This window comes from Microcaecilia unicolor, chromosome 13, assembly GCF_901765095.1.
Source record: "Microcaecilia unicolor chromosome 13, aMicUni1.1, whole genome shotgun sequence".
NCBI lineage: Eukaryota > Metazoa > Chordata > Amphibia > Gymnophiona > Siphonopidae > Microcaecilia > Microcaecilia unicolor.
Genome location: NC_044043.1, coordinates 78,487,581 through 78,500,931, shown reverse-complemented (window position 1 = coordinate 78,500,931; position 13,351 = coordinate 78,487,581). Strand labels below are relative to the sequence as shown.

Genomic DNA, 13,351 nt, shown 5'->3' with positions numbered 1-13,351 from the left:
CAAGTTTAATGTTGGCTGTATCGAGGCCAATTTTGATCAAATCCCTCTGACTCCTGACGGTCCCCGGAACCTTTCAGTGGAAAAGAAAGTGCGCTGGTTCCCAGGACAGGTCAATACTCACCATCCACCATATTTTTTAAAATTGTCTGCCGGTAGCCCCATATCTTCAGAGAGTTCCACCAAATATGGACCAACTTTGGTCTATCTCCCCCCTCCCTTAGAAATAAGCTAGTCTATCAGGTGGTCTCGAGAGTTGAAGTGGCCTCGCGAGACTTCAACTCTCGGCAGCCATTTTGAATCCCGAGACCGTCACAGCAACGGGAAAGAGCTCCAGGCAGGAAAGAGGTGGCTCTTTCCTGCCCCAAAGAGGTCACTAGACCACAAGGGGAGTAGATAGTAAGTAAGGGGAGGGGAGGGGAGGTGACCTGGGGGAGGGGAGGTGACATGGGGGGGCAGGGGAGGGGAATATGTAACCCAGGAGGAGGGGAGGGGAATATGTGACAGGGGGCGGGGCTAGGATGTGAAAGGGGCATGGGCGGGGTAGGGGCAGGACATGTGTCCTCTTTTTGAGAGGACAAAATATGGTAACCCTATTCCAGACCACAACTAGAGAGAGCTCCCCATTCCAATTCACTTCAAAGTACTGATGTACTTCCTTGCAGACCCCCTTTACTACCTGGTGCTGTCTCAAAAAAGGGACTTGTTCAGACACTATCTCCTGTCAGATTGCCCCCTCCCGGTTTCACCAATAGCCATCCAAAAGGAAGCCTGATGGGAGCAGGAGATGCCGACAATTCGTACACCTTGCATATCATCACAAAATGTATTATCTACATACAGTTCATTTGGGAGTAAGTCTGGTGTGATGCTGAATAAAATATGAAATTTTTCACACTCGGATGAACTGTTCTTCAGGTATCCATAAGTCCCAAATCCTTAATCGTCAAATGCAAACTGGCTAAAGATTCTATGGCCATCGGTATTGAGTCAGCAAAAGATTAGAAACTGATATACTAACTGTCTCTGCAGAAGTTGCTGCTGCTGCTGCCGATAGGAGTCAACCAGCTGCTGTGGAACCAGCTCCACCAGTTCGAGGCTCTCCTTCACCTTCATCAGGATTTCAAAGTTCTCACGGCCACGGACCTAAAACACAAAGCACATCACTTCACATCCAGTCCATTCGGTTCATCTAGCTTGTCACTGGTGATCCATATTTTCATGACAGTATGTGTCGGAAAGTACAACCAGTTTGGAACACCCCCTTCCACAACATCCAAGTAAGTCAATGCAGGGGGACGGGATATGTCTTCTTGAATTCCCTCTATAGATGGCCCACTCTATAGATGGCCCATTAACAAGATCATCCACCTCTCCGATGAAACTGGATAGTGCTAAGTTTATACAAATTCTTTAAGTCTGGGATACCAATTTCCCTCGTGCACAGTACCTCGGGAACAAGGTGTATACTAGGCATGGATACAGATTTCAGAAAGGCCGTACAAATGGGAATTGAGATGTTTTGCTAGTATTGTAGAACAGGATCTGCCAACAAAGAGCCTGTTCTAAAATGCATGGTGTAATGGACGTTTATGTGCCGGTTACGTGCGACAGGACCATCCATTTTAAAATCATAAACATCTAAAATATTGATGGGTCAACATGATCGCATAAATATTTAATGCCGGCACAAACATTTATTGTTCTCAAAGAGGGGCATAATCAAACGGCGCCAGCAAAATAGATTGTCGACAATCTATTTTGGCGGCGCCGCAACAGCTGACCGGAACCGTATTATCGAAAAAGATGGCCAGCTGGCCGGCCATCTTTTTTTTCGATAATACGGTTTAGCCCGGCCAAATGCCAGAGTTCGCCGGGTTTGAGATGGCCGGTTTTGTTTTTCAGCGATAATGGAAAAAAATGCCGGCCATCTCAACCCCGGCGAAATCCAAGGCATTTGGTTGTGGGAGGAGCCAGCATTTCTAGTGCACTGGTCCCCCTGACATGCCAGGACACCACCGGGCACCCTAGGGGGCACTTCTAAAAATTAAAAAAATATATACAAATAGCTCCCACGTGCATAGCTCCCTTACCTTGGGTGCTGACCCCCTCAAATTCCACCCAAACCCACTCCCCACAACTCTACACCATTACCATAGCCCTTATGGGTGAAGGGGAGCACCTACATGTGGGTACAGTGGGTTTTGGGGGGGGGGGGTTGGAGGGCTCAACACTTAGCACCACAAGTGTAACAGGTAGGGGGGGGGGGATGGACCTGGGTTGGTCTGCCTGCCTGAAGTGCGCTGCACCCATTAAAAACTGCTCCAGGGACTTGCATACTGCTGTCAGAGAGCTGGGTATGACATTTGAGGCTGGCATACAGGCTGGCAAAAAAGGTTTTTATTTTTATTTTTTCAGTGTGGGAGGGGGTTGGTGACCACTGGGGGAGTATGGGGAGGTCATCCCCCATTCCCTCCGGTGGTCATCTGGTGAATTGGGGCACCTTTTTGAGTCTTGGTCATGAAAATAAAAGGACCAAGTAAACCCGGCGAAATGCTGATTAACGCCGCTTTTTTTTTTTCCATTATCCGCAAAAGCCGGCCATCTGGTAGCCACGCCCATCCCGCCCATGTCCCGCCTTTGCTATGCCACCGACATGCCCCCTTGAACTTTCGCCGGCTCGGCAACGGGAAAGCAGCGAAGGTGTCAAAAAGCACCTTTCGATTATACTGATTTCACCGCTTTTGAGAGATCGCCGGCCATCTCCTAATATATGTCAGAAGATCGCCGGCGATCACTTTCGAAAATAAGCCTGAAAGCTGTCACAGAGCCAGGTATTCCTCGCCAGTTCCACTTTTTTTTGGGGGGTGGGGAGAGGATAAACCACTGGGGGATTAAGGGAGGGCAACTTCCCCCAATCTCTCCAGTAGAGCACTGCTCAATAGGGGAATTTTTCTGAAACCGAGACATCACGGGCAGCAGCTGTAAATTCCAATGTTGACCTTTTTGGACATAGATATGCATTCCCCTTCTGAAATGGGGAATGCATGTTTACTCCTCAGGCCCACCCTAGTCCCACCCAAAATACACTCCCTGCCTTATGCATTTTTTTTTTTTTTACAGTTTTTGATGTGTATATCTCAGCTTTGTAAAATCGGGATTTAGACATTAATGCAATATAAATATCTAAACGCCAGTTAATTCACACCTAAAACCAAACAGTGCTTCGAAAATAAGCACCATAATGATCATAATTAGAATTTCTACACTCTGTAAAAACCACTTAACTAGGACTCTCTTTTCTCTATCACTTCTCCTAACTAATTCAGTTTACTGAAACTCCAATTTATCCTTTCTCATTATGTCATCATCTCTCAAGTTGGGCAACACAAGAAGCATTTAGAGGCTGATGTACGAATCCTGTGATAAATACTGTGGCCATTTCTAACAACGTTTAACCATGGATGCACATTTTACAGGTGTTCCTTCCAGCCACGGGAACACATGTAAAACTTCTAAAATGTACCTCCTTGGTGTGCCGATAACAGTATTTTCAAGAGGCAACAAGAAATCCCTATGGAACCAGTAAGACACTCCTTCTTAGAAGCTCAGGCCAGAGGGGTTGAAAAACCCTGATTCACCTCTCTACAAAAGCTTACACCAAATGAAAAGGCCTCCCCACAGGAGCGATCCTCATTAGCTACTTATCCTAATTCTTTGGCTTTACTAACTTTTTCTTCACCAAGCTTTTTATGAAGGCTTCTTCCAGCTGAAAACCAGTGCTATCTCTTTAGGTACTCACCAGTATTACCTTCACTCTATGCACCATGTCCCAATCCACACTTTAGACAGGACACATAAGCTGTTGGGAGAGTGGTGTTTAGAGGGGGGGGCAAGTAGGTTTTGTACTTACAGGCAAATAGTAAATTTCTTCTTCACCATGTCTCCTTTTTTTAATGTTGGCGTTGAGGGTTGGAATCCCTGGAGGGCTCTGTTTGAAGTCTGTTTGAAGCAGAAATAAAACTGCTTAACACTATAACTCCACGGACAACTAACACTAAATCAGATCATCCCTCTACATGGATTCACCTCCAGTATCAGGAGTCAAGAATAGATGGGGGTGGGGTCAGGGAGAAGACAGGAGTTATACAGGTGCTGGCAATATTTAGTACCTGTGCCCACATAACTAAGTTACCATATAGGACAGCACAAAAGGTTGTCCTGTCTTTGGTCGCCAAGCTATTTAGGTGCCGGCACTGAACATCAGCCAGCACCCCCATAACATCTACATCTTGGCCTGCATCTCTCAGTGTTCTTCCCAACCCCTCTCAACAACATCTGACCTCCATCCCGACCTCCCCAACAAGAGAAGCCCTCTCCCAATATGACCCAAATCCCCAACAAATGAAGCCCACCTGACCTCCCGCCCCCCCACAAACATCAGAACCCTCCCCCAACATGACCCAACCCCCCTAGCAAGAGAAGCCACCCTCTCACGTCTCAGCAGGCCTCCCTAGGTCTACCTTTACATCTCTGGTGGAGTAGTGGGTAGTCCGGGCAGGAACGAACCCCACTTGCTGCTGCGCCTGGTGGCTCCAGCTGAAAAATGGTGGCTGCAGCCTCTAGTGGTAGTCTCGTACTATATGTGAGTGGACGAATCCACTCTCCCTGTAGGTACAACTGCACCCTGATGGTTCTTTAAGTTTGTGTGGCTGTCAGAAACTATTGTTTTGCTTTGAGTACAGCTTCTCTTTATCATTCCGTCCCCTAGAAGCTGATGCCACAGCCTGAAGTAGGGAAGAGTGAGATTCAACCTTCTTACCCTCAATCTAAGAGGCACACTTACTGCGTTTGTTGGCATTCCCATTCTTAGCTGCGCTTTCGTTTAAAGCCTGCTGTTCCCGGTAATGGTCTTCATCAGCCTTTCTGTCTCTGCCAGGACAGGCACAGATTCGACCTTCAAATGACCGCCGACCCAACACCTGACCACTGAACAGAGAGGGAAAGGAGATCAGGTTTTGTATTCTTAGAAGGGATATTAAGGATACTGTAGGCCATTGAACCAATCAAATGTATTTTATTCAAGGATAACAATTTTTCTAGGACACAATGTAAAATATATAATTCGGGTTACATTGACTATTTGTAGATGTGTGCAGGACTAGTAGGATACCCAGTTACCAATGTTCCCTCTAAGCTGTAAGACAGTTCTCCACCTCCATTCCTGCCAGTAGAGGTGATTCTTCAATATCACATTTTCAACAGTGAGGGACAAGCAAGTTCTGCAGGACTCAAGAGGACCTGCTTGATCTCTAGTGACTGAAAACATTATATTGAAGCATCATCCCCCACTGGCAGGAATGCGGTTGGAGAACTCCTGCACAGCTTAGAGGGAACATTGTTATTTATCTTTACTCTTTCCAACAATTCATTGGCTACCAGTACAATACAGGGCTAAATTTAAAACTCTGTGTCTGATATTCAAGGCCCTGAAAGGAAATGGCCCTGAGTACCGGAAAAATAGGATGATCCTCCAAGGACACTAAGGTCCTCCCAAGGACTTTCATTAACTACACCCTCTCCAAAAGACATTACACGATGTGATACCCGCAAGCGAGCCTTCTCCGGAGTAGCTCCCACACTCTGGAATGCACTGCCTGAAAGGCTCCGCTTAACACAAGACTATCTGTACTTCAGGAAGCAGGTGAAAGCTTGGCTGTTCAACCAAGCCTTTAATGGAAGAAGTAACTAACTTGTTAGTCTCACTCTCACAAGGATTGACTGAGGCTGCACGTACTGCAGCGGGACATGTTTATCCACTCCTACCCTAGCTGAGATGACATTTAACCATCTCTCTGACCTCATGTGCAACTTTCATCAAATCAGTCACCTTACTTTCTAATTCTTCCTACTTTCTTACTCATCTATATGTTACAACTATGCCTTACCCTTCACCTCCAATTATAATGTTCTATTATGTATTGTGTTGACATTGCAACTAGTACACCATCTACTACCTATGTATTCCAAGGGGAATCTGAGTGTTGTTTCCCCAGGTGCGTGTCTGCTTTCGTTTTTACTTTAATAATTGGACCTCAATGCTTCCACTCCTGGATTGTCACCGTTAAAGGAGCATCACAACCTTACTTTATCATAAGAATTCCAGGATATATTGTGGAGCTGATCTTATCACCGTTCCTTTAATTTCTTTCAAATGTCACCATCAGTGTAGACACCAATGTAAAAAACTGCTAATGAGAAAAACCAATAGTGTCTCACTGCTGGTCGTTTTCTAACATGCACACCCTGTGAAAACACACTACTTCCATTACTAGAAACCTTCAGAAACCTTAATTCTCTATAAGGTATTTTATAAAATTTTCAATAAATTTTCTTTAGTGCTTCCCCACACTTTATGTTTCATTATTTTAAGCACCTATAGGTATAGACAACAAGGGACTCTAAAGTAGACCCAGAAGTGTCTATAGGTGGGTCTGAGGGGGGGGGGGAAGGGAGTGGGTTTTACCTTTGTTTGGGGAGGGGAAGGGGTGGAGGGAGGGAGCTACCTTTGTTCGGGGGAGGAAAAGACAGAGGGAGTGGAGGTTGCAATGCAGTGGTGTTTCTAGGTCGGTTGTCACCCAGGGTGGATCACCGCTGCGCCCACCTGGTACATCACCCCCCCCCCCCCCCACGAATCATAACACTCCCTGACGAATCACCTCTAACCCGCAACCTCGGAGTCATCTTCAACTCCTCCCTCTCCTTCTCTGCGCATATCCAGCAGATAGCCAAGTCCTGTCGCTTCTTTCTCTTTAACATCAGCAAAATTCGCCCTTTCCTCTCTGAGCACACCACCCGTACTCTCGTCCATGCTCTCATTACCTCTCGCCTTGACTACTGCAACCTACTCCTTACTGGCTTCCCACTTAGCCATCTATCCCCCCTTCAATCTGTTCAGAACTCTGCTACACGTCTTATATTCCGCCTGAACCGATATACTCATATCACCCCTCTTCTCAGGTCACTTCACTGGCTTCCAATCAGATACCGCATACAGTTCAAGCTTCTCCTTCTTACCTACAAATGCACTCAGTCTGCAGCCCCTCATTACCTCTCTACCCTCATCTCCCTCTATGTTCCCGCCCATAACCTCCGCTCACAGGACAAATCCCTCCTCTCAGTACCCTTCTCCACCACCGCCAACTCCAGGCTCCGCTCATTCTGCCTCGCCTCACCCTATGCTTGGAATCAACTTCCTGAGCCCTTACGCCAAGCCCCCTCCCTACCCATCTTCAAATCCTTGCTCAAAGCCCACCTCTTCAATGTTGCTTTCGGCACCTAACCTTTATACCTTTCAGGAAATCTAGACTGCCCCTATTTGACTGACTGTACATTTGTTCTTTAGATTGTAAGCTCCTTTGAGCAGGGACTGTCCTTCTATGTTAAATTGTACAGCGCTGCGTAACCCTAGTAGCGCTTTAGAAATGTCAAGTAGTAGTAGTAACCCCCAAGCGCATCTTACTTTCTGGGGGTGCAGGGAGCAGTCATGCAGCTGTCAGCTCCACAGGTTCCCTGCCTCGAAACAGGAAGTAACGTCAGAGGGAGCAGGGTACCGGCAGAGGTGACAGACGTGGGCTGCTCCCTGCACCCCCTTACAGCGTATACCCTGGGTAGACCGCCCCCACCGCCCCACCCTTGGTATGCCACTGCTGCTATGGTTTGGGAGAAGAGCTAGTTTCAGCTTCAGTTTCCACCAAAACTGAGCTGCAAACTCACAGATTTAATTCAGCTGAAATCAAGAAAAATGGTTTCAGTCACCCTCTACCCTCCATCCCTACCAGAGGCCCAAAATCTTCTCCCTCTTGGGACAAAGAAGTAAAAGAAGGTACTAGGGAGGTCTTTACAGACTGGCAGCAGATAGGAACTTACTCTCTAGTCTCCAGCGTGATGATTATGAGAATCGGTCGTCGGTTCATCCCGCCCACGCAGCTGCTGTTACACATAAAGTTGTACAGGATGGTGGTGAACTCTGTTCCAACCTGGCCCAAAGGGAAGAGTTACACAAAAGGAAAGTTTTCAGAGAAGCTCCAAAACAACATGTCACCTTTTCTCTTACATTTAATAGGTAACAGCAGATGACACTATGCATTATGCTGTAACAGTCATGCAGACTACAGACTATATGTTTGCCTCAGCATGGATATATAATCCCGCTGATGAACATTAACATACTTATACAATTATTTTTCACACTCATTACCCTATCATAAAGTCCTAAGAATTCTCGATCTGTGCAGAGCTACTCTGATAGTTACACATCTCCTTATCAGCTAATCAGGTAAATAATTTTCTCAATTCTTTAAAGTACTGTATCCGACTCTGTGTAGTAATGGGCAAGCTTACTGGAGGCAGTCAATGTATATTTGTGGCACTTAAGATTTTCTTAAATGTGGCTTGACCTGTATAACATGTTCCACAATTCGGACTCAGCAATTAGTACCGAAAATGTAATATTTCCCTAGTACACTAGGGGGCACTATAACTTCACCGATACAAACATGAACCTGAAAAAGGATTCTGGAGTGTTTGGGACTTGACTGCAAGTTGTTGTTGTTGTTATGTCAAATGACAACTCACAGCGACCCCATAGCTGTTGTTATAGAGAGGCACTCATAGTTGCTGTTAATTTGACCCATCGTATTACCAGTCTTCCTCTTTTGCACTGACATTCAACCTTGCCAAACATGATGCCTTTCTCTAATGAGTGGAGGAGTGGCCTAGTGGTTAGGGTGGTGGACTCTGGTCCTGAGGAACTGAGTTCGATTCCCACTTCAGGCACAGGCAGCTCCTTGTGACTCTGGGCAAGTCACTTAACCCTCCATTGCCCCATGTAAGCCGCATTGAGCCTGCCATGAGTGGGAAAGCGCAGGGTACAAATGTAACAACAATAAAATAGATACTATTGGAGATTCTACATGGAATGTTGCTACTACTGGAGATTCTACATGGAATGTTGCTATTCCACTAGCAACATTCCATGTAGAAGCCTGCGCGGCCACATTGGTGATCTGCAAGGGCCAACTTCTACATGGAATGTTGCTACTACTGGAGATTCTACATGGAATGTTGCTATTCCACTAGCAACATTCCATGTAGAAGCCTGCGCGGCCACATTGGTGATCTGCAAGGGCCGACTTCTACATGGAATGTTGCTAGTGGAATAGCAACATTCCATGTAGAATCTCAAATTGTAGCAACAGTGGAGGAGTGGCCTAGTGGTTAGGGTGGTGGACTTTGGTCCTGAGGAACTGAGTTCGATTCCCACTTCAGGCACAGGCAGCTCCTTGTGACTCTGGGCAAGTCACTTAACCCTCCATTGCCCCATGTAAGCCGCATTGAGCCTGCCATGAGTGGGAAAGCGCGGGGTACAAATGTAACAAAAATAAAATAGATACTACTGGAGATTCTACATGGAATGTTGCTATTCCACTAGCAATATTCCATGTAGAAGGCTGCGCAGGTTTCTGTTTCTGTGAGTCTGACGTCCTGCACGTACGTGCAGGACGTCAGACTCGCAGAAGCCTGCGCGGCCACATTGGTGATCTGCAAGGGCCGACTTCTACATGGAATGTTGCTAGTGGAATAGCAACATTCCATGTAGAATCTCAAATTGTAGCAACAGTGGAGGAGTGGCCTAGTGGTTAGGGTGGTGGACTTTGGTCCTGAGGAACTGAGTTCGATTCCCACTTCAGGCACAGGCAGCTCCTTGTGACTCTGGGCAAGTCACTTAACCCTCCATTGCCCCATGTAAGCCGCATTGAGCCTGCCATGAGTGGGAAAGCGCGGGGTACAAATGTAACAAAAATAAAATAGATACTATTGGAGATTCTACATGGAATGTTGCTACTACTGGAGATTCTACATGGAATGTTGCTATTCCACTAGCAACATTCCATGTAGAAGGCTGCGCAGGTTTCTGTTTCTGTGAGTCTGACGTCCTGCACAGAAGCAGAAGCCTGTGCGGCCACATTGGTGATCTGTAAGGGCCGACTTCTACATGGAATGTTGCTAGTGGAATAGCAACATTCCATGTAGAATCTCAAATAGTAGCAACAGTGGAGGAGTGGCCTAGTGGTTAGGGTGGTGGACTTTGCTCCTGGGGAACTGAGGAACTGAGTTTGATTCCCACTTCAGGCACAGGCAGCTCCTTGTGACTCTGGGCAAGTCACTTAACCCTCCATTGCCCCATGTAAGCCGCATTGAGCCTGCCATGAGTGGGAAAGTGCGGGGTACAAGTGTAATTAAAAATAAATAAATAAAATAATGCGCTTTCTCCTCATATGATTCGTCTGAAGTATGAAAGTCAAAGTCTTGTCAATTGAGCTTCTAAAGAAAGCTTAGGTCTGATCTCCAATACCGACCAGTTTGTTCTTTGGGTAGGCGACAGGGTATGCAGTATCCTTCATCAGCACCATAATTCAAAGACATCGATTTTCTTCCTGTCTTGCTGCTTCATTATCTAGCTTTCACATTCACAAAATATTATTGGCGCAGACAAGCCCAATCTGTGTATGCAGAGATGCATCTCTCCACTTGATGATCTTTACTAGGTCCTCAATAGCCGTTCTGCCAAGAAAGAGTGACACATTGCTGGATGTCCTAACTACTTGTTGTTTCATTATTGATTATTGATCCGAGCAGGATGAAGTGGTCTACAGTTTCCATCAAGCAAGAATTTGTTGATGTTACCAGTTGTCAGAATCTTTGTCTTCTTCACGTTTTGAGATGTTTCAGATTGTTGTCACTTTCAGGCAATAACATGTTATTATCAGCATACAGAAAGTTGTTGATGAGTCTTCCACTTGTTTTCACACCTCAGGTTTCTTCACACAGTCCTGCTTCTCCGATGATTTGATCTGCATATAAAACTGAACAGGTCTGGGGAAAGTATGCAACCTTGTCATACATCTTTGCCATTCTAAACTATTCTGTTTCTCCTTGTTCCATCTGAGCTGCTGCTTCTTGGTCAAGGTAAAGGGTATGTATGAGAACTATCAGGTGTTCTGGTAAATCCAGGCTTCTTAATGTGACCCAGAGATTTTCAAGATTATGCAGTCAAAAGGCTTGCCGTAGTCAATGAAACATACAGCACTGGGTCCCAATATCAGGTCCCGAGTGTTTTGTATTCTCGGTTATGCCTAGTACAGGATTTTGGAGGGGGATGTTAAAAAATGACCGGCCCCGGGTGTCAAATACCCTAGGTACGCCACTGATATCAGCAAGCACTGAGATTAAAATTCTCATCTTTGCATGTTGTGTTTTTTTTGTACTGGAATACCTAGTGAGTTACATTCTAAGTTAATCCCTTACAAACCAAGTCACTCTCTCAGATCATCCCAGGCAAACCGTCTGACCGCCTTATTTGTTCCCACGATTCTCAATATATCTATTGTTTTCTACTGTTTTATTAAAATTCTATTAACTTTGTATTTCAAATTACTATGTAAGCCGCATTGTGCCTGCATTATGTGGGAAAGCGCGGGGTACAAATGTAATAATAATAATCAGTGTGTTTCTTCTAGCAAAAAAGGGGCCGGTACTCAAATGCTAAGGCCACCCTTCAGGGATGAGGTGATCACTGAGGGACTCACCCCACAATAGCCAGGACCCCTGCAACCAGTCACAGAATCTATGACAAGGCAGAATTGGTGTGTAGAGCCTGAGCTCTTTCATTAAAACTTGAGAACCATAGGCCAATTTCAGCACACAATGGAAAAGGTGCCAGTACTCAGTACCCCCAAGTACCCCCTCAAAAAAAGCCCTGATAATAATAATCTTGTTTGCATGTTCTGTAGATTTCAACTTGTACTTGACTGCAAGTAGAATATTTTTTAACCAGGAATACCTGACTATGTTCATTGCATGATCGTTTTTATTTTATTGGCTTTGACTGATTCTTACTGGGTTTTCTATACGGAGGGGGTTTCATTGTATTTATTATTATTCATATTGGTTCTTATTGGTTTATCTCTATGGACAGATTTTTTGTTTTGCTTTCTTGGTTTAAAAAAAAAAAAATTGGTTTATTTAACATGAAAGAGTTAGACCATTTATGTGTTTAGGGATTGATATTCAGCTTGAGTTAACTGACCAGAAGCGACATCTACTTGGTTAACTTACACTGGCCTGGGCTGATAATACCTAATGTTCAATTGGTATATAAGGCCATATTGAACCCGATCACATCTTGGGATAATGTGGGATAGAAATGCCAATAAATAAATAAATATTCAGTGATTCCAGAGAATGCTACTATCCGGGTAGTACCGAGGCAGACCGTGGGTAGAGCTAAAACAGAGCCGGAGGTTTTCTGGGCACTGTGATAACAGCACTAGTATTCAGTTAACTATCTGGGCAAACTGGGCTGGATGAAAGGCTGTCCTAATTTGCCTAGGCTCTGAATATTGGTGGTACCCAGATAGCGGGGATGGGACGACTTCCCTATGAAGAAAGACTAAGGAGGCTAGGGCTATACAGCTTGGAGAAGAGGCGGCTGAGGGGAGACATGATAGAGGTATATAAAATAATGAGTGGAGTGGAACAGGTGGATGTGGAGCTTCTGTTCACGCTTTCCAAAAATACTAGGACTAGGGGGCATGCGATGAAACTACAGTGTAGTAAATTTAAAACAAATCGGAGAAAATTTTTCTTCACCCAACGTGTAATTAAACTCTGGAATTCGTTGCCGGAGAAAGTGGTGAAGGCGGTTAGCTTAGCAGAGTTTAAAAAGGGGTTGGACGGTTTCCTAAAGGACAAGTCCATAAACCGCTACTAAACGGACTTGGAAAGATCCAAGATTCCAGGAATAACATGTGTGGAATGTTTGTACGTTTGGGAAGCTTGCCAGGTGCCCTTGGCCTGGATTGGCCGCTGTCGTGGACAGGATGCTGGGCTCAATGGACCCTTGGTCTTTTCCCAGTGTGGCATTACTTATGTACTTATAACTTCCAGCAGCCGCCAATGAATCGGATATTCAGCCCCAGTATCTGGATCTTGCCAGGTATTTGTGACCTGGATTGGCCACTGTTGGAAACAGGATGTTAGGCTTGATGGACCTTTGGTCTTTCCCAGTATGGCAATACTTATGCACTTATGTAGTATGACATCCAGTGGTGTGCTGGAGCAGGCTCTCACAGGCTCGCAAGAGCCGGTTGTTAAGTTTTTAAGAATTTTGGGAGCCGGTTGTTAAAATAGGGCCCTCCATGGCTACTTTAACAACTGGCTCCCAAAATGTGGGCTTAGGCCCCCTGCTGAATTCTCTTTTACTTTGCTGGTGGGGATGCTGAGCCCTGCC

The 13,351-nt window shown here is 45.5% G+C and overlaps 1 protein-coding gene across 2 annotated transcripts in view; it reads right to left on the bottom strand.

Moving 5' to 3' along the window:
• The window catches only part of TP73 (tumor protein p73), a 240,611-nt gene that overhangs the window by 26,415 nt on the left and 200,845 nt on the right, over positions 1 to 13,351 (bottom strand). For both annotated transcript variants that reach the window (XM_030185833.1, XM_030185834.1), the window contains exons 7-10: positions 7,927 to 8,036; positions 4,844 to 4,986; positions 3,911 to 3,999; positions 1,019 to 1,143 (exon numbers count right to left, since the gene is read on the bottom strand). In XM_030185833.1, coding sequence (XP_030041693.1) covers positions 1,019 to 1,143; positions 3,911 to 3,999; positions 4,844 to 4,986; positions 7,927 to 8,036 — 467 coding nt within the window. The remainder of the gene's footprint in view (positions 1 to 1,018; positions 1,144 to 3,910; positions 4,000 to 4,843; positions 4,987 to 7,926; positions 8,037 to 13,351) is intronic.